Source organism: Pongo pygmaeus, chromosome 6, assembly GCF_028885625.2.
Source record: "Pongo pygmaeus isolate AG05252 chromosome 6, NHGRI_mPonPyg2-v2.0_pri, whole genome shotgun sequence".
NCBI lineage: Eukaryota > Metazoa > Chordata > Mammalia > Primates > Hominidae > Pongo > Pongo pygmaeus.
Genome location: NC_072379.2, coordinates 128,067,712 through 128,095,232, shown reverse-complemented (window position 1 = coordinate 128,095,232; position 27,521 = coordinate 128,067,712). Strand labels below are relative to the sequence as shown.

The window sequence follows — 27,521 nt, the reverse complement described above, 5'->3', positions numbered from 1 at the left end:
GAGGCAGGAGAATTGCTTGAACCCAGGAGACGGAGGTTGCAGTGAGCCGAGATCATGCCACTGCACTCCAGCCTGGGGGATAGAGTGAGACTTTTATCTCAATTAAAAAAAAAAAAAGAAAGAAAAAGAAAAAAAAAGGAAAAACACACCAAGAGTTTATACAAAAACCTTTTATTGACTGTATTTCTTCTCCCCATAACCTGGAACCCAGCCAGCATCTATGGCTTCCTGCTGTCTGATTCTTGAAAGTGGGGCCTTGGGAACATGGTTGGAGGCTATGGAAGGTGGGAATCTCCTCACCCACCAGCTATGCAGGTTGAAGGAAGCTTTCTTGCCTGTCTGAAGCTACAGCAGCTTCCCAGGGTAGCCCCTCAAGTCTAGAGGACCCATCCCCCACTGAATGGGTGTGAGGAAGAGATGATGCATCTTTCAGAGGCCTTGTCACTCACTGCTCCTATCCCACTCCAGGCTGAGGCCCTAGAGCTGAACCAGTCTCTCCTGTATAGATGGGGCCCAGCAGTGAGGGGAGGGGGTTGGAGGTGAGTATATGCAGCAGCTCTGGGTCCTCATCAACAAAAAGGAAACGCGAAGAGGTTGGCACCTCTGAAACTGAACTGAAATAGAACAGAAGAAGGAGGATACAGGAGAACAAAAGATGGGTTTGGGGTAGGGCCACCTATTAAGAGAGGACATGGCCCCTGTGGGAGCAGGTCCTTCCAGCCCCACAAACACCTAGGAGAGGAATATGGCGCCCTGGCCCTACTTAGACAAAGGACTAATGACACAATCAACACTTTTGGACTGAGATTGCCAGGAAAGGGCATCCATCAGCCCAGAAAACAGCAGCCAGCCCTCATCTGCCAGACATGGGCTAGGCTGCCTCCCTGGCCACCACAGCCCACTTTGGGAACTGTCACCTCTGCCTCCACCATTCTTGCCCCACCACAAGCTCTGCATACCCCCTGCCCCGATGGAGCAGATGCTGCCATCCAGGCTGCAGCTGGTGGGGCAGAAACAAGGACCCTGAGCTCCAGGGCCCTGTCCCTGGGGTGAGGCCTCCCCGTGGAGATGTTAGGCTCTTTCCCACAGTCCTGCTGCTTTGAGCCAGACATCCAGAACTCTCCTGGGGGGGGGCAGTCAGCCCACAGGTTCTCTGGAAGACGGGATCCTAGAGAAGCATGCTCGGTGAGGAAGAAGAGCCTTGAAGGTATTGGTTCCTCTCTTTCCTGTTCCAGGTCCTGCTCTGCAGGCTCAGAAGTCCGAGTCCGCATCCATGAGTTCTGCGTCCATCAGGTTGGTGCGGGAGTGAATGGGCCCCAGGCCCTGTCGGCGGCCATGAGCCCATGCCATGGGGGCCGGTGCACTGGGCAGAAATGGATCCTGAGGGGGACTGGGCTCTGGGCAGAATGGGTTGGAGACCAGGGTCCACGCTCCCTGTCGGCAAGAGTCCCCAGTTCCCCAGGCACCTGCAGCCGCCAGGCATTTCTGCCGGGGCAGCTGAGGCAGTCGAGGAACGGTACTGGGGGCAGGGGCAGGGGGGTGAAGCTCAGGGGGCGGTGCCAGTGGGCACACCTCCTTCTTCCTCTTCCTCCTCTTCTTCTTCCGGCCCAGGCGCTTCTGCAGCTCTGGGGAGATCTCTGCCTCAACCAGCCACAGGTTGGCTTGTTCCTCTGGGGGCACTGACAGGAGGAGAGAGAACACGAGCCTGGGGCCCTGGCTCTGTCCACGCCACCCCCGCTCCCCTGGGAGCACTTAACCTGTTAGTTCTGGGGCCCAGGTCTCTAGACTCTTAGAACCTCAGCCCCACTCTTCAGATCCTCTGGGGCCTTTCCTTCCTCTTCCTCCTCCTCTGACAGCCCCTGTACTCCAGTCCCAGAAGCCCCCAGCCTCTGTGCCCCCCCAACCTTCCTCCAGAAGCTTGAACTCTCATACCTGGAGTTGCCACAGGGGTGACAGAAATATCCTGGGGCAGTATGGCTCCTCTCCGAGCCACCATCTTGGTGACATGCTGGGCCCAGGCAGAGGAGACATCAGCTGAAGGCTCATTGAGGTCAAAGGCCAAGCCCGCTTTGGGAATGGAAGGAAGGAAAGGAGAAGGAATAGTGACTTCCCAGTCCCTGGCAGTGCCTCCCATACTCAGTGCCATTCATCTTCCCACAGCCAGTCCCTCCTGCTCACCAGAGAAAGCTCACCCTGTAACCACGGTGATCTCTACCCCTTCAGAATCTGAAGAGAAGGGCCTCAGGTCCCCAAAGGGCCTAACTGGAGGCCAGAAATCCAGTTCTTGGAACCCTGACTTACTCTTGCCCAGGGAGAGCAACTGGAGAATTTAGAAGGGAGAGGGAGGGGAGTCTTCTTGGAACCCAAGCACCAGCAAGCAGACCCAGGGGCAGAAACAGAGAGGGGAGAGCCCCCCAGAGGGTGGGAGGGGCCGGGGGAAGAATGGATGTGTGAGTGATGGAGGGAGCGCCTTGCTCCTCACAGTCGGTCTTCCAAATAATCTGTGTGCCCCCAGCTGCTGGGAGAGAATAGCACATGGGCAGCGCGGGGCCAGGCGGCTCTGGTGGAGAAGGGGTGAGGCTCACCCACGGGCCCATCATGGGACACAGTGTGCATGCTGAAGGACAGCTCCTGGCCTGGGTTCTGCAGGAGCTCGTGCCGCTTGGAGAAGGCCTTGGCAATCATTTTGCTCTTCTTGATCCGCTTTGGCTCATCGTCACTCTGCCCAGTCAACCTGAAAGCAGAAGGGATAGGGAAGGAGCGTGAAGAAGCAGCCGCTTCCCATCAAATCTTGGGAAGGGCCAGCGATGCCATTCTTTCCAGAGAAGGAGGCTCCCAAGGGCCTCAAGTCCTTCAAGGACTCAGGAGTAGAGGCCTTCTCTGCAAAGAAGTGGGGCCAGAATGCAGAGCTCCTGTGTGCCCAGCCCTCCAATCACTCCGCTCTTAAAAGACGATGGCAGCTGGCTCTGCCCTTGGCCCAAGCCCAGGCCCAGGCCCAGGCATCGGGCCACCCAAGGACAGGAGGTGCCACCAGGGGGCAGCGGTGAACCACTGACCAAGGCTGTGCTAGAGGCAGGACCCGACCAAACCTGAAGATGGGGTCCCAAGGCTGAGGGTGAGGCGGGCGGGGCAGGAGGGGCTGGCTGCCATGCCCACCTGCACCAGGTACGCCTCCAGATGAGCAGCGTGGCCTTGGTCCAGACCCAGGTGCTCATGGCGATGCCAGTTCCAAACATGGCAAACAGGTTGATCTTCTCCACCAGAAGGCTCGGGCGATTCTTGATCTCACAGTCAGGGATGGGCTGCTTGGTGGGCAGCCCGATGGTCACATTGGCCTGACACCTACAGTGAGGGAACGTAGACAGGTGAGGCTTTCCTTTCTTTTCCTCTCTCTTTTTTTGAGACAGGATCTTGCTCTGTCACCCAGGCTGGAGTGTGGTGGCATGTTCACAGCCCACTGCAGCTTCCAACTCCTGGGCTCAGGCAATCTCCTGCTTCAGCCTCCCAAGTAGCTGGGACTACAGGTGGGGTTTTCTGAGTCTACTGGGGAGACTCAGACAATCAATCCAAAAACTTTAGAAAGGGCTAAGCCCCACAGCACTGATCTCAACCCTGGGTGCTCATTAGAATCAACTGGGGAGCTTTTAATAGCTACTGATGCCTGGGCCCCACCCCAGACAATTAAATTGAATCTCTAGGGCAGAGACGCAGGCATCACTGTGGTTTAAAGCATCCCAGACTGGAGGCCAGAACCTTTAAGGAAGAGCCTGAAGCAGTCAGGGCTTGGACTAGCATCCATTTTAGCGACAGTCCTTGTAACAGTGGGTACTGAGCTTCTCTCAGCAGTAGAGATGTCTTACTCTCTCCAATCCATCCTCATTATGACCCAAAAAAGCACAGGCAAAACTAGCCGACATTAGCAGGTCATTAACCTATCACAGAGAGGTAACTAATCCTGTGCTGGGATCTACAGCAGGCTCTGTGGGAGAGCACGCAGAATTAGAGGGCAACTTAGTGTCGGTCAGAGAAGATGAAGCTGAACTGGCTGCTTGACAGTCACACATGCACCAGCCGGGCAACCAAGGGGGTGGAGAGGGAAGGGCAGAGGTGAGAAGGGATGCGAAGGTTGTTTGCCACATTTGAGAAGCTACAGAGACTGATGCCTTATGCACCCAGACACCATCCGTTGAATCTGCTGTGTGCAACAGGGACCTGGCAAATCCCTGCTGCCTGGTGGTTGGAGGTGGGTGTCCTTATGGCCTTGGCTCCAGCTCCCAACACTGCCGCCTCCATGCCCCTCACTCACAGCACATAGTCCCGGAAGCTGCGCTCCCACTCAGCCTGGTTGAAGAAGTCGTAGAAGTGGCAGCTGAAGGTAATGAGCACAAAGCCAAAGGCCAGGAAGCCAAAAATGCCTGTGGAGGACAGGGGCAGGACAGGACGTTACCAAGCCCAGTCCCGCAGCAGCAGTGGGGAGGAGGGAGTCTGCCCCACTGAGGCCTTAAAGTTCACCCAGCTGGGGCTGGGATGAACTCATGCTGGGCTCAGTCCAAGAACTGCTTTCTCTAAAATAAAGTAAGAAGGGCACTTGAAGCAACCGTGGGAGGGCCCACGTGGGACGTAGTGGGCAGGAGGAACCAGTCCCAGCATGAACCTGATTGAATTCTTCCCCCCTTGAGTAGACCCCCTTCTTTTGAGCTGCCACTACTACTACAACCTACACACACCCCTTGTCTTTGTCCCCATGGCTAACTTGTCCCACTGACTTAATGCATCCTGCTGGTCGCATAGCCCCAGGAGGGTGCAGTGTTGGGCTGGCCAGGACCTCAGACCGAAGTCCCCCGGGGCCACTCACCCAGGCGCAGCATGGTCTCGTTGATCTTGCTGGCAGCCTTCTCACTCAGCAGCCCAGGGTGGTTGCTCTTGATGGAGAACAGAGTCATGACTCCTGAACAGAAGGGGGACCTCAGACATTAGCAGGGGTGAAGCTGCCCTGCTGGGAAGGATGGGTGAGTGGGAGGAGGGTCCTAAGGCTCTGGAGTCCCAAGTCTGATTACCCCTGTGCTGACTGAAAGCCTGGGGAGCTAGAGACACTGGAGAAATGGTGAGAAGACCAGGGCAGAGCCTAGACAGACACTTGAGAAGAGGGAGCCTCGGTCGTGGCCCAGCTGCCCCTGAGGAAGGAGGCAGATCAAAGCTGTTCTGATGGGAAAGGCATAAAACAGATGCAAGAGCAGCGCTATCCATATAATTTTTTTTTTTTTCTGAGACGGAACCCTGTTGCCCAGGCTGGAGTGCAATGGCGCGATCTCGGCTCATTGCAAACTCCGCCTCCCAGGTTCAAGCAATTCTCCCGCCTCAGCCTCCCAAGCAGCTGGGATCACAGGCACCCACCATCATGCCGGCTAATTTTTGTATTTTTGTAAAGATGGGGTTTCACCATGTTGGCCAGGATGGTCTTGAACTCCTGAACTCAGGTGATCTGCCCACCTCGGCCTCCCAAAGTGCTGGGATTACAGGTGTGAGCCACCACGCCGGCCTTCCCATAGAAATATGTGAGCCACATACATATGGCAAAGTTTCTAGTGCCCACTTAAAAAAAGTTAAAAGAAACAGGCAAAACTAATATCAATATATTTTACAAACCTAATATATTCAAAATAAAATCATTTCAACATGTAATCCATGTAACAAATTATTAATGAGATATTTTACATTTTTTTCCCGCTAAGTTTTTTTTTTTAATACAGTGTGTATTTCACATTTTACAACACATCTCAATTTGGACTTGTTTCTTTTTGTTGTTGTCTTGTTTTCTTTGAGACAGGGTCTCACTCTGTCACCCAGGCTGGAGTGCAGTGGCAAGATCATGGCTCACTGCAGCCTCAGCCTCCTGGGCTCAAGCAAGCCTCCCACCTCAGCCTCTCACATAGCTAGGACCACAGGCATGTGCCACCCTGCCCAGGCAACTTTTGTATTTTTTGTAGAGACGGGGTCTCACTATGTTGTTCAGGCTGGTCTCGAACTCCGAGCTCAAGTGATCCATCCGTCTCAGCCTCCCAAAGTACTGGGATTACAGGAGTGAGCCGCCGCACCTAGCCTGGACTAGTTCAACACATGTGGCTAGTGATTACCGTACCAGGATAGCATGATTAACGAAGCACAAATCAGAGGCCCAGACACTATGTCAAAAAGAGGGGAAACAGGCAGCTGAACAGAAGGCTGGCAGTTAAGGGTGAGGAAACTGAGGTTTACAAAGAAAACCCAACAACAATGAGCTAAATAGATACTGAGGCTTACTGTGGGATGGCAGCATGAGACAGGAAAGTTAGGGACCACAGCATGCTGTGAGAGCTGTGTGTGCCGGGGGGCAGAAAGAAGATGAAAACCAAGCTCCAGAAGACTGACAGTACATATCGAATCAATGTGTACACAGATAGCCAAAGGACCCAGGTTGGTCCAAGTGGGCAGAGTAGGTTACCCAGGGTGTTCATCACACAAGTGCACCGGACAGGAGCTGACTGGGGCTGGATCCTGGCCCAACTCCACCTAACGAGCTGTGAGGCTGGGCACTGTGGCTCATGCCTGTAATCCCGGCACTTTGGGAGGCTGAGGTGGTGGATCACTTTAGGTCAGGAGTTCAAGACCAGCCTGGCTAACATGGTGAAACCCCGTCTCTACTAAAAATACAAAAATTAGCCAGACGTGGTGGTGCGTGCGTGTAACTTCAGCTATGGGGGAGGCTGAGGCAGGAGAATCGCTTGAACCCAGGAGGCGAAGGTTGCAGTGAGCCAAGATTGTGCCACTGCACTCCAGCCTGGGCAACAGAGCCAGATTCTGTCTCAAAAACAAAAACAAACAAAAAAACAAGCTGTGAGCCCTGGGCCAAGGCCCTGGAGACAGTGATGGATTTTTCTGGCCAGTACCAAGGTGCTGTCCCGCAGCAAGTGCTCACGGTGTTTCATCTGCCTAGGGGGTCACCTTCTACTCTGTGTGAAGGCCCTATAGGAGCTAGCTGGGGTCTCAGCATGGGGGCACCCGTGCTGGCAGCTCCCAGTACTGGCAGCAAGTGCCCAGTACATTTTGTTGCCCAACTGGTCCTGGCCTGGTCTTCACTCACCTCGGATGAGGAAGTAGCCTCCCACGATGAGCACCAGGCCGATTGGGGCCAGCACGAAGCCTGCACGGTATCGGTAGTTCTTGTAGCCCACAAAACAAATGCCACTCACAGAGTCCCCATCCACCTGCGGCAGGAAGGGGTGGGAGAGAAGGTGGGTTACTGGCCCCCTCCCTCAAACTCACCCTATCCGGGTCTCCCGTCCCTACTAGTCACTATACCTGCGCCACAGCAAGGATTGCCACAGTGAGGACAAAGGGGAGTGACCAGGTGAGCAGGTGGAAGTAGGAGGTCTTGCCCGAGAGAGGCTGGTAGGTGGTGCCCAGGGCTTTGAAGGAAGTGTGCCAGGCATAGGTGAGGACCACAAACCAAACCACACCAGCCATCAGGGCGTAGTACACGATGACAAAGATGATGACGCAGGACAGAGTCTCATTGGAGCTGTGCAGAGAGGTAAGGTGTCATTTAAGGTGGTCACTCTGTACTCCCTCTACCTGGTCTCCCCACCGTGCCCAGACCCTCGGCTGCTGGGCATGCCGATGCAAACCATGAAGGTCCTGATTCTGAAACTAAGATCCTAACACTGGAGACCTTGTGTGCAGTATGCAGTAAGGCAGAGCCAGATCCTGCCCTGGATCTTGGTTTTACATGCACCTGCCCCCTTTGGGGTAAACGCACACTTCAGCCTTCCTCCCTGCACCTTCACCTCTGGGTCCCCAAGACACCTACGTGGGCTCCCCAAGCCTCATGGTGCCATCTGCACGGCAGACGATCTCCCGGCGGGCACCATCCATGAACTGTGCCAGCCAGCCAATGCTGCCCACAAAGAAGCACGCATTGACGTAGAAGAGAATAACAGCAGGGTAGCGATTCGAGTTCCGCCAGTCAGCCACGAATGTGGCCTAGAAGAGAGAAGTGGGCCGTTCTGCGAGGTTAGGGTTATTCTGCTGACACAGACACCCTTAACTGAGCCCCAGACCCTTCTGATCATGACCCTTCCCTGGGGACCCCCACCAAGACCTCTTTGCCCCCCTTCCCTCTGGCTGTCTTCCCACGTTCCAGGCTGAGGGCACCCCGGGCCTGCCCTCCCGCGGCTGACCAGGGTGAAGAGCGTGCAGAGGCCTGTGACGGCCCCGAAGGCCGCGATGTAGCTGTGCATGTCCTGGTGCTCAGCCTCGGTGAAGAGCGGGTTCTGGCACTGGATACCGCAGCCCTCCACATCCTCGTACCAGCTCTTGGGGTTGTCTGTCCGAACCAAGGGCACTTCGCACTGGCCTGAACTGTTGAACTTGATGTTCTGCACCTCGTTCTGGCACCAGGGATGGGAAAAGACAGTGTCAAGGCAGCTCAGGGGCGAGCCTCTTGTTTAGGGAAAGGTATCCAGGTAGCATGGCAGGGTGGCTGGAGATACACTTCCGGGACCTGAATCCCAGGGCTGGCTTGGCAAATTATTTGGCCTCTCTGTACCTCAGTTTCCCCACTTCTTTCTTTCTTTTTTTCTTTCTTTCCTTCTTTTTTTAGACAGTCTCGCTCTGTCGCCCAGGCTGGAGTGCAGTGGCGTGATCTCAGCTCACTGCAACCTCTGCCTCCCGGGCAATTCTCCTGCCTCACCCTCCTGAGTAGCTGGGACTACAGGTGCCCACCACCACACCCGGCTAATTTTTGTATTTTTAGTAGAGACGGGGTTTCACCAGGTTGGCCAGGCTGGTCTTGAACTCCTGACCTCATGATCCAACCGCCTCGGCCTCCCAAAGTGCTGGGATTACGGGCGTGAGCCACTGCGCCCGGCCAGTTTCCCCATTTCTAAGATGGTAGTACTTACCTTATGGTATGGTTTAAGGGTTAAATGAATAAACACATATTATATATATAGAAAGAGAGAGACAGAGTCTGGCTCTGTCGCCCAGGCTGGAGTGCAATGGCACAATCTCGGCTCACTACAACCTCCGCCTTCTGGGTTCAAGCGATTCTCCTGCCTCAGCCTCCCAAGTAGCTGGGAATACAGGTGCCCACCCACCATATCTGGCTAATTTTTTGTATTTTTAGTAGAGACGGGGAGTTTCACCATGTTGGTCAGGCTGGTCTTGAACTTCTGACCTCATCAAGTGATCCACCCGCCTCGGCCTTCCAAAGTGGTGGGATTACAGGTATGAGCCACTGTGTCTGGCCAGCTTATTTATTTATTTATTTTGAGACAGAGTCTCACTCTGTAGCCCAGGCTGGAGTTCAGTGGCACGATCTCAGCTCACTGCAACTTCCACCTCCCGGGTTCAAGCGATTCTCGTGTCTCAGCCTCCCGAGTAGCTGGGACTACAGGCGCACACCATGACATCAGGCTTATGTTTGTATTTTTAGTAGAGACGGGGTTTCGCCATGTTGGCCAGGCTGGTCTGGAACTCCTGACTTCAGGTGATCTGCCCGCCTCGGCCTCCCAAAGTGCTGGGATTACAGGTGTGAGCTTATTATAATAGTATTTGGCATATAGTAAACAGGACTAATTAGTATTATTACCATCATTATTACTGTTATTATTTTCATTGAAGATCTCTCCTGCATCACCCAGAACTAGCTCACGTCCCGTCTTGGTGGCTCTAGCTGTTTCACATGCTCGTGCCTTAACTCCCAACATACATGAGAAACTTCCTGATAGGCTCCTGTCATCCGTGATGCCCGTAACACCACAACACCCAACAGAGTCAGTGCTCAAAACATTTTGCTGAACATGTAATCATTGATAAATAAATAGAGAATCCCTAATAGATGGATCCAGCCAGTGAGCTGCAGTTTGAGTCTGTGGCCTGTTGACCCCATGGCTATAGGCTCAGGGTCTCCAGGAGACAAAGCCCTGGGCTCCCCTGCTCCCCACTGGACCCTGCCCTATACCCAGTCCTGCCCAACCCAGACAGCCTGGACCTTGTCTCACAGAGCACTCACCGTGCAGCCTTCAGGGAAGCGGTCAGGAGTGCAGCGCAGGAAGTCAGGCCAGCCCCGCTCCCTCTCCACGATGGCACAGGGGCCTCGGGTGGCCTGGCAGAGGGTGCGGCTGGGCAGCTCCACCCGGTCATTCTCACACTTGGGCATGTATACAGCACACAGCAGGGGCTGGATCACTGCCCAGCAGCGGGGGGCATTCCGGAGGCCTGGGGGTGGCAACAGCATCGCAGTGAAGGCCCCTCCTCACTCTGACCCACAGACACAGCTTCACCCGTCCTCCAGGCCTTTGCCACACTGCAGCCCATCACTGGTCAGACCTGGCAGGTACAGTGTTTCTCAACAGTGCATCTGGGCAGGACAGTTCTTTATACTGTAGGACTGTCCCATGCATTACAGACACTAGACTCTGCCAACTCAATGCCAGTAGAACCCAGAAGTGATTGTGACAAACAAAAATGCCCCAGCCCTCTACTCTAGGGACGGTGACTAGAAGAGAGCCTGGAGAGGAACCTCTGGGCTGCTGGGAATGTTTTATTTCTTAATCTGGTACTGGTTACATGGGATGTTGGGAATATTCTATCTCCTGATCTGATACTGATTACATGAGTGTATTCACCTTGTGGAAACCAAGCTCATGATCTGTGCGCTATTCTGTATGCTTACTATCATTTAAGTTTTAAGAAAATAACTGCCACTTCCAGATGCCCTGCTAGGGAGTGGTAATGCCTCTGGTAGAGCTCCCTGGGGTGGATTTACCTTTTCAGGGGTGCACCCAACCCTCACGGGGCCCATTTGCTAGAACCAGGAGATGTTTCCCTTTGCCCAGACCCCAGAACCCTTGTTCCTCTTACCAAGCGGAGTGAGAGAGAGAAGAGATGGGGGCTTAAGAAGAGGTAGTCAGAGGAGCCAGGCACTCCAAAGCCAGAGGAGGAAGCAGGAAGTCAGATGGAGAGGAACAGAAGAGGCTCTGTCCAGTGCGGAGAGGGGAAAAATGTTGTCAGCAAGACAGAAAACAGGCGGCAATCTCCCAGCACCCGTCCCCAGCCTAGTCGTCCGCCCTGCCCATCACAGAAGCCCTTCCTGAATCAACCCTGCTTCAGCAATATCTATTTCCCAAGCAAGAAGTTGCATTAGGAGAGAATATGAGGATGTGAGAGCCAACGTGGGTGCCGGTCACATTTCCAGGCTGGGGGTGGTAGAGACAGGCAACCACTCTTTTCGGGGGAAGGCAACATAGTAGAGAGGTAAGGGGCATGTGCATGGCAATTGCCCAGCCTGGGTCCAAATCTTGGCTCCACTCTTTCCTGGCTGTATGATCTTGGGCAAAGTACTTTATCTTTAGCCTCAGTTGCCTCATCTGTAAAATGGGGATGATAGATTTACCTCATGGAACTGCTGTGAAAAGTGATATAATGCTTTAAATGCCCTTGGCACAGTACCTGTCATGTAGTAAGCGCTCAGGAAATGTTAGCTCTTAGGATTATTTGTCTGAGGCCTCTGACTGCTCCCAGCCTTCAGAGTATATTCCAGGGTGCAGAGCAAGTTCCTGCCAGTTAAGAAGCAATGTCCTCAGGCAACAGTTCCCACTTGACTCAATTCAGTCACCAGTTGGCCAGGCGCGGTGGCTAACACCTGTAATCCCAGCACTTTGGGAAGCCAAGGCGGGCAGATCACCCGAGGCTAGGAGTTCAAGACCAGCCTGGCCAGCAAGGTGAAACCCCGTCTCTACTAAAAATACAAAATTAGCCGGTCGTGGTGGTATATGCCTGTAATCCCAGCTACTCGGGAGGCTGAGGCAAGAGAATCGCTTGAACCTAGGAGGTTGAGGTTGCGGTGGGCTGAGATGGCGCCACTGCACTCCAGCCTGGGCAACAGAATGAGACTCTGCCGCAAAAACAAAAAAACAAAAAACGAAAAACCCAAAAACAGTCACCAGAAATTCTGAGCACATGGGTACTTGCAGAAAACAGAGCAGTGGGTGCCAGGGATTGGGGTGAGGGCAGGATTTGCCTACAAAACAGTAGCATGAGAGAATATATGGGGGTTAAAGGACGATTCTCTATCTTGAATTGAATGTGGTGGCTGGTTACGTAAGTCTATGCATTTGTCTGAACTTAGAACCGTACAACAAAGAAAAAGTCAATTTTACTGGATGTTTACTTTTATTGCACAGTATATTTAAAATGGGGGGACCTCTCGAGTAAAATGTTTTAGAGAAACATCAGGCAGTTAATAAAAAGGTTGTGTCGGCTGGGCATGGTGGCTCAAGCCTGTAATCCCAGAACTTTGGGAGGCCGAGGCGGGTGGATCACGAGGTCAAGCCGAGACCAGCCTGGCCAACATGGTGAAACCCTGTCCCTACTAAAAATACAAAAATTAGCTGGATGTGGTGGTGCATGCCTGTAATCCCAGCTACTCAGGAGGCTGAGGCAGGAGAATCACTTGAACCTGGGAGGCAGAGGTTGCAGTGAGCGGAGATGGCACCACTGCACTCCAGCCTAGGCAACAGAGCAAGGCTCCGTCTCGAAAAATAAAAAAAATAAAGGTTGTGTCAGCCAGGTGCGGTAGCTCATGCCTGTAATCTCAGCACTTTGAGAGGCTGAGGCAGGCAGATCACTTGAGGTCGGGAGTTGGAGACCAGCCTGGCCAACATGGTGAAACCCTGTCTCTACTAAAAAATATAAAAATTAACCAGGCGTGGTGGTCCACGCCTGTAGTCCCAGCTACTTGGGAGGCTGAGGCAGAAGAATTGCTTGAACCCAGGAGGTGGAGGTTGCAGTGAGTCAAGATCATGCTGGTGTACTCCAGCCTGGGTGATAGAGCAAGACTCATTAAAACAAACAAACAAACAACAACAACAAAAAAAACTGTAATTTTTCTCAATCTTTTTATATCTGTGGTAACAATCAGGTTTTAAAAATGTGTAATTTGTATTCCTTTTTTTCCCTCATTGTGAATATTATTTCATACCTTAAAAATAAAACTCCCCAGGAAAAAGAGAGATTATTAAATAAATCTTAAAGTACAACTGAGAAATTATCTAGGGAAAAAATAAGGTGGAGCTTTACCCCATTTCTTACATAAAAGTCCAGATGGATAAAAAAATAACTACATTGTTTTTCTAAAAATTAAAGTTTTAGAAGAAAAGATGGGAAATGATTTTTTTTTTTTTTTGAGATGGAGTCTCGCTCTGTCGCCCAAGCTGGAGTGCAGTGATGTGATCTCGGCTCACTGCAAGCTCCGCCTCCTGGGTTCACGCCATTCTCCTGCCTCAGCCTCCCAAGTAGCTGGGACTACAGGCGCCCGCCACCACGCCTGGCTAATTTTTTTTTTGTATTTTTAGTAGAGACGGGGGTTCACCGTGTTAGCCAGGATGGTCTCGATCTCCTGACCTCGTGATCCACCCGCCTCGGCCTTCCAAAGTGCTGGGATTACAGGCGTGAGCCATCACGCCTGGCCAGGAAATGATTTTTTAAACCTTGGAGTGGAGAAGGCCTTCTGAAATGACACAAAGGCTACACATCATGAAATAAAAGATTTAAACAAAAGACTTCAGAAAAATTGATACAAAAATCATAAGAAAATTAAGACACTGAAAAAATGTATTTTCAATACTTATCACAAGAGCTAATTTCCTTATATGCATAAAGCTCCTCCAAATCAGTAAAAATTGCATAATTCTATAGACACACAGGCTAAAGACAAATAACAGATCACATTTTCAAATGTTTTGATCTTTATCACTAAGTGATAAAAAGTATAAAAGTCTCTCCCCCTCCCCCTCCCCCTCCCTCCCGTCTCCCTTATTGCTTCCATCTCCTTCTCCTTCTTTCTTCGGTCTCCCTCTGTTGCCGAAGCTGGACTGTACTGCCGTGATCTCAGCTCGCTGTAACCTCCCTGCCTCGGGCTCCTGTGATTCTCCTGCGGCAGCCTGCCGAGTGCCTGGGATTGCAGGTGCGCGCCGCCACACCTTACTGGTTTTTGTATTTTTGGTGGAGACGGGGTTTCGCCGTGTTGACCGGGCTGGTCTCCAGCTCCTGGCCTCCAGTGATCTGCCCGCCTCGGCCTCCCGAGGTGCTGGGATTGCGGACGGAGTCTCGCTCACTCAATGCTCAATGTTGCCCAGGCTGGAGTGCAGTGGTGTGATCTCGGCTCCTTACAACCTCCACCTCCCAGCCGCCTGCCTTGGCCTCCCAAAGTGCTAAGATTACAGCCTCTGCCCCGCCGCCACCCCGTCTAGGAAGTGAGGAGCGTCTCTGCCTGGCCGCCCATCGTCTGGGATGGGCATGCTCAAGGAGGGAGTGCGCCTGGACTGCGTCCGGGGTGGGCGGCAGAAGTACAAGCGGCGGCCGGAGGTGGACCCACTGCCCTTCCCGGGCCCCTTCCCTGCTGGGCCCCTGGCAGTCGCTGGAGGTCCCCGGAAGACAGCCCCAGTGAATGCACTGGTGTCTCATCTGCTGGTGGTTGAGCCTGAGAAGCTCTATGCCATGCCTGACCCCGCAGGCCCTGATGGGCACCTCCCAGCCGTGGCTACCCTCTGTGACCTCTTTGACCGAGAGATCGTGGTCACCATCAGCTGGGCCAAGAGCATCCCAGGCTTCTCATCGCTGTCGCTGTCTGACCAGATGTCAGTACTGCAGAGCGTGTGGATGGAGGTGCTGGTGCTGGGTGTGGCCCAGCGCTCACTGCCACTGCAGGATGAGCTGGCCTTCGCTGAGGACTTAGTCCTGGATGAAGAGGGGGCACGGGCAGCTGGCCTGGGGGAACTGGGGGCTGCCCTGCTGCAACTAGTGCGGCGGCTGCAGGCCCTGCGGCTGGAGCGAGAGGAGTATGTTCTACTGAAGGCCCTGGCCCTTGCCAATTCAGACTCTGTGCACATCGAAGATGCCGAGGCTGTGGAGCAGCTGCGAGAAGCTCTGCACGAGGCCCTGCTGGAGTACGAAGCGGGCCGGGCTGGCCCTGGAGGGGGTGCTGAGCGGCGGCGGGTGGGCAGGCTGCTGCTGGCGCTACCGCTCCTCCACCAGACAGCGGGCAAAGTGCTGGCCCATTTCTATGGGGTGAAGCTGGAGGGCAAGGTGCCCATGCACAAGCTGTTCTTGGAGATGCTCGAGGCCATGATGGACTGAGGCAAGGGGTGGGACTGGTGGGGGTTCTGGCAGGACCTGCCTAGCATGGGGTCAGCCCCAAGGGCTGGGGTGGAGCTGGGGTCTGGGCAGTGCCACAACCTGCTGGCAGGGCCAGGGCAATGCCATCAGCCCCTGGGAGCAGGCCCCACGCCCTCTCCTCCCCCTCCTAGGGGGTGTCAGAAGCTGGGAACGTGTGTCCAGGCTCTGGGCACAGTGCTACCCCTTGCAAGCCATAACGTGCCCCCAGAGTGTAGGGGGCCTTGCGGAAGCCATAAGGGGCTGCACGGGATGTGTGGGAGGCAGAAACCTATCTCAGGGAGGGAAGGGGAAGGAGGCCACAGTCTCCCAGTGGGTGATGCTTTTGCTGCTGCTTAATCCTACCCCCTCTTCAGAGCAGAGTGGAACTTGGAGAGCAAAGGCCCATGCCCCATTAGCTCCTCCTCTCATCATTTGCATTGGGCATTAGTGCCCGCCCTTGAAGCAATAACTCCAAGCAGACTCCAGCCCCTGGACCCCTGGGGTGGCCAGGGCTTCCCCATCAGCTCCCAGTGAGCCTCCTCAGGGGGTAGGAGAGCACTGCCTCTATGCTCTGCAGAGCAATAACACTATATTTATTTTTGGGTTTGGCCAGGGAGGCGCAGGGACATGGGGCAAGCCAGGGCCCAGAGCCCTTGGCTGTACAGAGACTCTATTTTAATGTATATTTGCTGCAAAGAGAAACCGATTTTGGTTTTGAACCTTTAATGAGAAAAAAATATATAATATCGAGCTCAAAAAAAAAGTATAAAAGTTTAAAAAAAGACTATTTCGTTGTAGTTTATTCCACATTTGTATTATTAAGAGTGAGGTCAAACGTCTCTTTATGTTTTTTTTATTTTTTTATTTTTTGAGACAGGGTCTCACAGTTGCCCAGGCTGGAGTACAGTGGCATAATCACGGCTCACTGTAGCCTTGAGCTCCCCAGGCTCAGTTAATCCTCCTACCTCAACCTCCTGAGTAGCAAAGACTACAGGCTCACACCACCACACCTGGCAAATTTTTGTATTTTTCTGTAAAGACAAGGTTTCACCATGTTGCTCAGGCTGGTCTTGAACTCCGGGACTCAAAGCCATTTAATGGCCTTTAAAAACATAAAGAAGGCTAGGCATGGTGGTGGCTCACGCCTGTAATCCCAACAGTTTGGGAGGCCGAGGTGGATGGATCATCTGAGGTCAGGAGTTCTACACAAGCCTAGCCAACATGGGGAAAACCCGTCTCTACTAAAAAACTACAAACATTAGCTAGGTGTGGTGGTGGGTGCCTGTAATCCCAGCTTCTTGGGAGGCTAAGGCAGGAGAATTGCTTGAATCCAGGAGGTGGACGTTGCAGTGAGCCGAGATCGCCATTGCACTCCAGACTGGGTGACAGAACAAAACTCCATCTCAAAAAAAAAAAAAAAAACAAAAGAAAAGAAAATACCGTACTATAAAGAGTGTGGGGAGAAACTGGCACTTTTATATTTGTTGGTAGGAATAAAAATTAGTAAACACTTGTGGAAATCACTTTGGCATTATCTACCAAAATTTTATACTAGTACTTCTACTTCACATGTTCACAAAGATAATATAGATTATTCATTGCAGCACTGTTTTGTAATAGCAAAAAAGTAGAAACAGCTTGAATCCATATCCATCAATAGGAGACCAACCAAGTAAAATAACGTACACCATTATAATAGAACACTCTTCAGGGTTGAGCTATAGTCACGTGTTGCTTAACAATGAGGATATCTTCTGAGAAATGTGTCATCAGGCAATGTCATCTTTGTGTGAACATCACAGAGTGTACTTACACAAACCTGGATGGTATAGCCTACTGCACACCTAGGCGATACAGTATAACCTATGGTTCCCAGGCTGCAAACCTGTACAGCATGTTGCTATACTGAATACTACAGGCAACTGTAACACAATGGTGAGTATCGGTGTATCTAAACATTGAAAGGCTACAGTAAAAATGTGGTATTATAATCTTAAGGGAACACCATCACATGTGGTCCGTTGTTAACCAAAATCTCCTTATGGGGTGCATGACAGGATGTGCATTGAAATGGAATGATGTCCAATGTTGTAATGTTACATGGACTCAGTTGAGTGGAGAGCAGTCTATAGAGCATGGTACTGGTTGGGCGGTAGAGGGGAGACTAAGAGCACCTCTACATCTGGACAGATGTCGGATATTTCCAAAAGGACACAAAAACCAGTGTTGGTGGTTACTTCTGCAGAGGAAAAATGGGTAGCTAGATGCAGAAGTAGGACTTAACTTGTTCCTTTTGAATTCTGTGCCATGTACATGTATAACCTATTTTTTAAAAGTAATTAAGCTTAAGGCTGGACATGGTGGCTCAGGCCTATAATCCTAGCATTTTGGGAGGCCCAAGGTGGGTGGATCACTTAAGTTCAGGAGTTTGAGACCAACCTGGACAATATGGCCAAACCCCATCTCTACAAAAAAACAAAAACAAAAACTAAAACAAAAAAAACTTGAGCTTAAAAACAAAATAAAGAAATACACAAATTACTAGGATGGGGAAGCTTTCCGAAGAGAAAAGAAGGATATGAAACCGAAAAGAGAAAGAGAGGGGATATCAGCTTTATCTGTATTATTTTACTTCTTTTATTTTAATAAAATATGAAACAAAAAGAGAAACAGGAATACAGGTGTTACCGTGCCTGGCTGATCCAGACTTTTAAAAAGACTTTTTATTTGTGTGATTCTGATGACTAGTCGAGTACCACTGTTCTAAGGCTGGTTTAATATTAGAAAATTCAATCAATGCAATTTACTACATTAACAGGTTAAAGGATTTAAAAATCATATGATCATCTCAATGGATGCAAAAAAAAGTTGATAAAATTCAGCCGGGCGCAGTGGCTCACACCTGTAATCCTAGCACTTTGGGAGGCTGAGGCGGGCGGATCACGAGGTCAGAAAATTGACCTGGCTAACACGGTGAAACCCCATCTCTACTAAAAATACAAAAAATTAGCCGGGTGTGGTGGCATGCGCCTGTAGTCCCAGATACTTGGGAGGCTGAGGCAGGAGAATGGCTTGAACCCGGGAGGCAGAGGTTGCAGTGAGCCGAGATCGCATCACTGCACTCCAGCCTCGGTGACAGAGTGACACTCCGTCTCCAAAATAAAAGTTGATAAAATTCAACATCCATCTATGATCAAAAGAATAACTGGCAAATTCGAAATAAGAGAAAACGTTCTTAATCTGATAAAATGTAATTATAAAAAACCTATACCAAACATCAAATTTAATGGTGAAGGGTAGAAAAGCTTTCTTTTTAGAATCCAGAAAAGTCAAGAATTAAGATGTTTTGTCTATTTAACAATGTACTGGAAGCCTTCAGTAAAGCAATAAAGATAAATAAAAGGTATAAGACTTGGAAAGAAAGAAACAAAACTCATTACTCACAAATTATATGACTATGTGTACAGAATAAATTTAGCAAGTTTACTGAATTTACAATCAATTTTATTTCTATGTATCAGCAACAAAGTGAAATAAACGTTAAAGGCATCAATTTTATTTCTTTTTTTTTTTTTTTTTTTGAGATGGAGTCTCACTGTATTGCCCAGGCTGGACTGCAGTGGCGCAATCTCGGCTCACTGCAAGCTCTGCCTCCCAGGTTCACGCCATTCTCCTGCCTCAGCCTCCTGAGTAGCTGGGACTACAGGTGCCTGCCACCAGTAGAGATGGGGTTTCACCATGTTAGCCAGGATGGTCTCAATCTCCTGACCTCGTGATCCCCCCACCTCGGCCTCCCAAAGTGCTGGGATTACAGGTGTGAGCCACTGTGCCCAGCCAGTTTTATTTCTATATGTCAGCAACAAACAAAGTGAAATAAATGTTAAAGACATCATTTACAACATTATCAAAAATATCAAGTACCTAGGAATGTCTAACAAACAATAAGTATTTAAATCTGTGCAGAATATTGAGAAAATGAAAGATCTAAATAGATAGAAATATATAAATGTTCAATGTTTGGAAGACTCGGTATTGTAAAGATGTCTCTTTTTTTTTTTTTCCAAGTTAATCTATATAGTCAATGCAATCCCAGTAAAAAATCACCAAGTATTTTTATATTAAAACACAAAGGAGCATTTTGGGAGGCCAAGGCAGGAGGATCGCTTGAGCCCAGGAGTTCAAGACCAGCCTGGACAATAGGGTCAGACCCTGTCTCTATTAAAACACACACACACACACACACACACACACACACACACACGATCAAGAACAGCTCAGACTCTGTACTAGATAGTGATATTCTGTAAGTAACATTCTTACCCTATGGTTCACAAAGGATTCTTGGAAAAATTCTGAGGCCCATGAATTTCAATGGGAAAAAAATTACACCTAACTAAAATTTGGCCCTTCCTCCAATTATGAATGTAAGCAACACATCACAGTACATAATTTTTTTTGTTCTTTTTTCTTTTCTTTTTTTTTGTTTTGAGAGGGAGTCTCGCTCTGTCACCCAGGCTGGAGTGCAGTGGCACGATCTCGGCTCACTGCAAGCTCTGCCTCCTGGGTTCACGCCATTCTCCTGCCTCAGCCTCCTGAGTAGCTGGGACTACAGGCGCCCGCCACCGCACCTGGCTAATTTTTTGTATTTTTAGTAGAGATGGTGTTTCACCATGTTAGCCAGGATGGTCTCGATTTCCTGACCTCATGATCTGCCCATCTTGGCCTCCCAAAGTGCTGGGATTACAGGTGTGAGCCACCACGCCTACGCCTGGCCCACAGTACATAATGTTAATAGTACCTGTGGCTTTGTCACAAGTGGAAACCAGATATTTTTGTTGCAGATATCTCGAAATAATGTCAATGCTTATAATCACTTTGATATTATAGTTGTTATTACACCTGCACCAGATCTTATTTATTGTATAAATAAATAAGCCCACATACTTGCATTTTTATATTTGATAACTATTATGTCAATATAATTGATTTCCTTTGTAATCCTATAAACTCATATCTAGCATATATAAAGAACTCCTACAAGTCTTACAAAAATGACAGATAGCCCCTATAGAAAAATATGTCAAAGATTTGAACAGACACTTCCCAAAAGCAGAAACCCTAACGGCCAGTAAGCATTTAAAAAGGCATTTAACTTTACTAGTAATCAGGGAAGTGCAAATTAAAACCACAAATATATGCCACAATATAGCCACTAGATTGGCAAAAATGTAAAAGGCTGATAATACCAAGTGTTGGGAATCATGTGAACCAATGTTGACTTTCTACTAGCTAGTGGGAGTATAAGTTGGTACAACCACTTTGAAAAATGGTTTGGCAAAAGCCTGAAGTATGCATGCCTTATTATCTAGCAATTCTACTTCTTCAGCATATACCTAGAGAAATTTGTGCCAGTTGTACCAGGATATACATAAAAGACTACTCACAGCAATGTTATTTGCAGTGGGTAAAAACTTGAGATGACAATAACATGGGTAAACAATTGGGGGTATACTCATATAATGGAATATTATTCAGCAATGAAGAAATAAGCTGCAGTATGAGGCGGGTGGCTTACCTGAAGTCAGGAGTTTGAGGCCAGCCTGACCAACATGGGAAAACCCTGTCTCTACTAAAAAATACAAAAATTAGCCAGGCACGGTGGCGTGCACCTATGGTCCCAGCTACTTGAGAGGCGGAGGCAGGAGAATCGTTTGAACCCAGGAGGTGGAGGTTGTAGTGAGCCGAGATCACGCCACTGCACTCTAGCCTAGGTGACAGAATGAGACTGTCTCAAAAAAACAAAAACAAAAAATAAACAAACAAAAAAGAAATAAGCTGCAATAACATAGATGAATCTTACATAATAATGTAAAGTAAAAGAAGCAAGAAATAATATGCACAGCATATTATTTTGCACAAACTCCATTTGAACAGAGTTCAAAAACATGCAAAGCCGAAATATACTGCTTATGGATTCCAAAACTAGGAGGTAAAACCATAGAGAAAAAAAGGAAGTGATTACTGAAAACCTCTTGAGCAAGGGAAGGAGGATGTGACTAGACAAGACACAGAGGGAGCTTCAGGGGTCTGACCATGTTCTAGTTATTGACCCAGATGTCACTTTATAATTATTTGTTATTCAGTACCTTTGTGTTTTATGCAGTTTTCTGCGTACATGTTATATTTCACAATTAAAAAGTTAAAGATCTGAAGCGAAATTGAAGACTTGGACTGGCACAGAACACATGCCTGTAGTGCCAGCTATTCCAGGCACCATAAGCACCATGCGCACAATGAGTGAGCCTCTGAATAGCCACTGCTCTCCAGCCTGGGCAACACAGCAAGACCCCATTTCTCAAATAATTAATTAAAAATAATGTTTTTTAAAAAAAGACTTAGGTCCATGTATGCTTTTCTGTATTTTATATTTTCCCTATACATATATGTGTGTGTGTGTATACACACACACATATCTATATATATGTGTGTATTTTTGAGACAGGGTCTTGCTCTGTTGCCCAGTCTGGAGTGCAGTGGTGTGATCATGGCTCACTGCAGCCTCAACCTCTTGGGTTCAAGCAATCCTTTTGCCTCAGCCTCCAGTGTAGCTGGGACCACAGGTGTGTGCCAACATGTCCAGCTAATTTTTTTTTTTTTAGAGATGCGGTCTCACTTTGTTGCCCAGGCTGGTCTCTAACTCCTGGCTTCAAGCAGTCCTCCCACCTCAACCTCCCAAAGTGCTGAGATTACAGGTGTGAGCCACTGCACCCAGCCTATATTTATATATCTTTTTTTTTTTTTTTTTTTTTTTTTTTTTTGAGAAGGAGTCTCGCTCTGTCGCCCAGGCTGGAGTGCAGCGGCGCGATCTCGGCTTACTGCAAGCTCCGCCTCCCGGGTTCCTGCCATTCTCCTGCCATTCTCCTGCCTCAGCCTCCCGAGTAGCTGGGACTACAGGCGCCCGCCACCACGCTCAACTAATTTTTTTGTATTTTTAGTAAAGACAGCGTTTCACCGTGTTAGCCAGGATGGTCTCGATCTCCTGACCTCGTGATCCCCCCACCTCGGCCTCCCAAAGTGCTGGGATTGCAGGCGTGAGCCACAGCGCCTGGCCATATATATCTTTTTAACTGACTCTGATTACCAGCCAAGTTTGGGAACAGCCCTAAGGAAATTCTTCCTGATCTGTCCCTGAAAATAACCCACCATCACCAAAAACATTCCTCCTCTCAGCCCTCAATTCAATGTGTGAGAGGCAAACAAGAAATTCCTCCCAGCCTTTGTCTCTCTCCTACTTACCTGCACGTGGGCAAGGTGACAGGGCCACACACTTATGTACCACACAGAGCACAGCAATGGTTAAGGAGGCTACGTGCTGGCTCTCAGGGACCTATCACCACTGCCAGCTGCAGGCCTCTCTGCTTTTTTGCCCCACTTACTAAACCAGGTTTGGCCTAAGGTGGACCACAGCCTGGACATTATGTTTGTCTGGTCAGCTTGGAACGCCCGGGAGGAGGCATTTCCAGCTGTAAAGGGGAGAGATGCTAAGTGACTGAAGAAGCCTGAGGCCAGAGAGATGAAAGACAGAGGAAAGACCTGAGGTCTATACAGACCTAGAAATTGGACCAACCTGAGCTATAAACTTCCTCAGTCAATGGCATCCTTCCAAAGCCTCAGTAGTCAGGGGAAGCACACAGTGGCCACCTCTCTCCAGCAATTCCTATTTCCAGATCTGCCAAGAATCTCCACATAGATGTCCAATGAGCATCTCTAATTCACACGGCCAAAATAAAAGCCACACCTCCTGCCTAAACTTCTTCCTCCTCTAGCATTCTCTATCTTAGTGAAAGGGAATGGCACCACCTTCCATCCAAGCCTGAAACCTGAGGCCTCCCGCTCACTGAGGCTCCACATCTAACTCATCAGTGCCCTAAGAGCACTACCTCTGAAAGTTAGTGGGATCTGCCCACTCCCTCTGTCCTGTTACCCAGTCCCGACCGCCATCGTCTCTTACTTGGCCTACTTCAACATCCCCTGGTCGAGAAGCCAGGCTCCAGGCTTTCCCTGCTCCTATGGCTTCTTCACACCACACCCAAAGAGATCCAGCTAAAATGCAAAGACAATTACATCTCTCCCTTGCTTAAAATCTTTCAATGGCTCCTTATCATCCCCTGGATAACATCCAAACTTAATATGAGGTATAAATCCCTTCATTTTCTAATTCTTTAGGTCTTGTCTCTCACAATTCCACCCCTCACATGCTTTGATCCAGTTCTACTGCAACTCTTATACTTTCTTCAAAAGCACCAAGCCCTCCTACCTCTACACCTTTGTACATGCTATTTCCTCTTCCTATCCCTTCAAACCTCAACTCTCCCTCGGCCAGGCAATTCCTGCTTATGTGTCAAGTTATGGGTTAAATGCCAGTTCTTCTGGGGATGTTCCTTGGGTCCTTTGTGCTTTTTCAGCACCCTAAAATGCCACAGTACCTTTCACAGGTATTTCTAAAGCCTGTTGAATTATCTTTTTTTTTTTTTTAGAGGCAAGTCTTCCTCTTTTTTTTTTTTTTTTTCTAGAGGCAAGGTCTCAGGCTGGTCTTAAACTCCTGGGATTGAGCAACCTTCCCACCTCGTCCTCCCAAAGTGCTGAGATTACAGTTGTGAGCACCACGCCCAGCCTGTCTTCTTCTTGATGACAGAGGATCATGTCTGTATTCTTCATCCTTACATGCCCAGCATATGACATACAGCAAACATTCAATACATAACTGAATGCATGAATAGAAGCATGGCTGTGTACTCAGTACTCAGAGGCTTTGAAAAAATGTGAAGACCCAGTTCCTACCTTCAAGAGTTTACCGATGAAGTCAACCTAGATCACCTTCATCCTTCACCCACAAAAACACCCCTAAGAGCCAGGTAACACTGACCCTGTCTAATGCAAAATCAAGATCATTAACTCAGGACATGATAAATCACTTGCCAGAGGCTAGCAGCTGACCTGGCTGTGATTCTCACATGAGGCTCGGGTTCACTCTACCTACTCATTACCCAGCTCAAGCCAACACCTGCTTCTGCCCCACTTGCAAGTCCCAAGCAGAAAGAGTGCGACCAGAACACATATGGAAACAGGAATGAGCTGAGGGATGGTGGTTAGTGACAGAGAAGAACTCATAGTGAACTAATGGAACTAACGGTGCTGGGCTCAGTGCTGGTGTCTCTGTAGGACCCTGCCCTGCCAAAAGGCACAGATAGTGAGATTTCAACCTGCACAACCAGCAGATGGTAATAACTCGTACATGTTCCGGCTTAAACTACTTCTGCCCGCTCAGCAGCTGCTCTCAAGAGTATGGGCTGGAAAGAGGTTCATACCCTTCCTCCTTGATCTGATGGTAACTACACAGAGGCAACATCAAACATGCATTTAACTTGGGAAAATTAAACCATGGGTCCTTGCAAAATCAATAAAGAGAGGGACAGAAAGATTATCCTCTGACAGCATGAGCAACTCAGAACTGGGTGAGATTCTAGTGCTGAGAGATTTGGACTTTCCACATAGCTGGCTCCTTAACTCAAGTCTCATTTCGGGTGGTGCTCAAAGCAACCTTGCTTAATCTTACTTTGGTGTTCTTTTTATTATTATTATTATTATTATTCTTTCAGTCTTTTGCATGAATGTAACTTTAAAATTACAATCATTATCTTCTATGTATATCCATTCTTATATATGAGTATACATGTAACATGTATGCAAACATCGTAAAAGGAGTGTATATGCAAAACCACATCGATCTTACACTATGGTAATCTGCAGAGTTTTCAAAGCCACTGTTGATTACACACGATTTCTGTCTAATGTGCTGTGCTGACTTTAGAACCTGATCCCCACAAAGGATGCAGCTCTACCTCATGGGTACCATGGATACCATCCTCCAAGCTCCTCCTCCAGCATCTGAACCAAGCCAGGAACCTTATGGCCTTGTCCAACATCTGACAAAGGCTGAGAACTTGTTAATGACAGCTGGCCTACATACACTCCCTACATTAGGGCCCTCACCTGCCCCCTGGGCAGAGCTAAGACAGGGGGTACCCCAGCCCTGTCAAAAGAGGGCGGCTCCCAGTTCTGCTCCTGGCTCCTGGTTTTCTTTTTCCAAGGACAGTTTTAGAATCACACTGGCTAGAAGTGAGGGCTGATAAGGCCAGCTCCCTTCCCCAGCACCCTCCAGGCCTCATCTAGAAAAGTGACAGGTGGGGAGAGAGTATACTCCACACTGCTAAGGAAGGACATTTGGGTTCGGTGTGCAGTGTGCAGTTTTTCACACTTTGCCACTCCAGTGAAGTGCCACTTCAAACCACCATGGAAGTGTCCACAGGCTCTCAACACTCCAGACTTAAGCGTCCTTCCACAGCCCTGACCAGCCTCGGTAACAAAATTTCCAAAGAACACACAAATAATTGTTAGAAAGGTCTTATTCCTTCATAACCTCCTGCATGCGTCAGAGTGCCCGTTTTTCAGATGCACAAACTGAATGAAATCTCCTGTGAAAGCCAGACAAGATCACAGTTCTCTAGGCTTCCTTTCTGTCTCCCAAATCAAGATTTCCAGAACTTTCTGGTTACCTTTTAATAATTCATCACTAGGGAGGTTTCTTTTCCTTCAAAACTTCACTCGATCATGTCCCCCTACCCTTCCCTCCAAATGCCTAAACCTCTTCCACCGTCATCCCTCCCCTTTTCCTCTCCAACTCCAATTTCCCCAGGGTCTTGAACACCTCCTTGAATCCCCCGGCACCCTGCTTTCAGAGTAGGTGGAGCATCTCCTCTTCTTACAAAACGTCTTTTCCCGTGGCTTAGAGCCACCTCCTCACGGGCCCCTCATCCCCGCCATCCTTTGCTCACCCACCAGCTCAGGCCCTTTGTGACCCGCTTCGTCAACTTCCTTGCCCTCCTTTTCCCATGACCGAGGGTCCCATCCTGCACGTAACCTGCCCCCAAAGTTTCGGGCTCTGTCCCTCCAACTCTCCCGGGTGCTGTCCCCGCCCTCTCCGAAACTCAGGCCTGAGCCTGTTCTTTCCAAGGGTGCCCCCGTCTTACCGCAGCACCTCCCGCCCCCCAGACCCGGCTCCGCCGCACTTACCCGACCAGAGCACGAGCTTGCCGTGCGCTTCCTCCTGGGAGTCCGAGTCTCCGGCCAGCAGTGTGGAGGTGGCCCCGTAGGGCAGCACCGAGCCCAGGCACACGTTGTAGCGCAGCGGCTCGCAGGGGGCAGCCCGGCCGCAGTGGCTCAGTGGCGGCGGAGGGCCGGTCACCGCCGCGCTCCTCCTCGCGCTCCCGACCGCGCTCCGAGGCCCAGGCCCGGTCGCGTTCCCGCTCGAGGCCGCCCCCCGGCCCGGGCCCCCCAGCAGCAGCAGCAGCAGCAGCAGCAGCAGCCCCAGGAGCGAGAGCTCCGGCCCCCGCGCGGGGCGGGCAGCGGCCATGGCCAACCCCGCCAACTCAGCAAAAGCCCCGGCGCCCCCGCCCGCTCCTCGGAGCCCCCCGGCCACACGCACGACCCCGGCGGCCGCGGAGGCGGCTCAGGCGACCTGTGCGCCCAGAGAATCCGGGCCCGGGCCCTCCCGGACGCTCCGCGCGCCCCGGCCCCTCGGCGCCCAACTTCGCAAACTTTGGAACCCGGGGCCCATGTTGGGCTGCAGAGGCCTGGACCGGGATGCACGACTCCCCAAGCCCTAGCCTCGCAATCCAAGTTGTCTTCAGCCCTGGGAGCCCCCGGGGCCCCCAATCCCCAGCCCCATTCCCTCTCCCACCATTAAAGCCAACTCCCCGCCCCGCGAGGGAGGCCAGACGCGGGCCAGGGGTGCGAGTGAAGCTCCAGCTCCGCCCCCGCGCCAGCCCGCGGCCCAGCAGCCACCTTCGCCCCAGCGCGCCGCAGCCCCCCGAACTCTCCCCGCCGACGACCCGGCTCCTTTGTTGCTCTAGCTCGCTGGGCTCTCTGGAATGCACGGGCCTCGCGGAGCCAAGCCCGGCCCCCCTGCGCCGAGGCTGGGGGAGGGACTGGACGAAGGAGCGGAGAGGTGGGGAGGGGAGGCGAGAGAGGAAGAGCGCGAGCGTCAGCGTCCCTGGCGCCTGGAGGGGCCCGGGCTGGGGGGATCTGGTGACCCCGCCTGCCGCCGCCCCGCGCCCGGGGGAAGGAGATGGGTGGAAATAGTGGGCCGGACCTGCAAAGAGAGACTCGGCGGGCACCTTGCTTGGTCTGAGGTCGTCTGTAGGAAGCGGACTTTTCTCCTGGCTTAGGATGGGAGAGACAGGGGATGCCTGAAGTCAACGGGGACT

The 27,521-nt window shown here is 50.6% G+C and overlaps 2 protein-coding genes across 2 annotated transcripts; one reads left to right on the top strand and one right to left on the bottom strand.

Annotated features, from left to right (window-relative positions):
• Positions 1–155: 155 nt before the first annotated feature.
• SMO (smoothened, frizzled class receptor) lies at positions 156–27,258 on the bottom strand. Its single transcript, XM_054497239.2, has 12 exons — positions 26,329–27,258; positions 10,052–10,257; positions 8,217–8,426; positions 7,847–8,019; positions 7,339–7,558; positions 7,121–7,244; positions 4,856–4,948; positions 4,307–4,415; positions 3,157–3,342; positions 2,586–2,734; positions 1,933–2,067; positions 156–1,679 (listed from the first exon to the last, which is right to left on the bottom strand). The coding sequence occupies exons 1-12, from the start codon at positions 26,666–26,668 to the stop codon at positions 1,252–1,254; spliced, it is 2,373 nt and encodes a 790-aa protein (XP_054353214.1). The 5' UTR covers positions 26,669–27,258; the 3' UTR covers positions 156–1,251.
• Positions 13,232–16,375, top strand: LOC129041723 (steroid hormone receptor ERR1-like). Its single transcript, XM_063667813.1, has one exon. The coding sequence runs from the start codon at positions 14,332–14,334 to the stop codon at positions 15,175–15,177; it is 846 nt and encodes a 281-aa protein (XP_063523883.1). The 5' UTR covers positions 13,232–14,331; the 3' UTR covers positions 15,178–16,375.
• Positions 27,259–27,521: the final 263 nt, after the last annotated feature.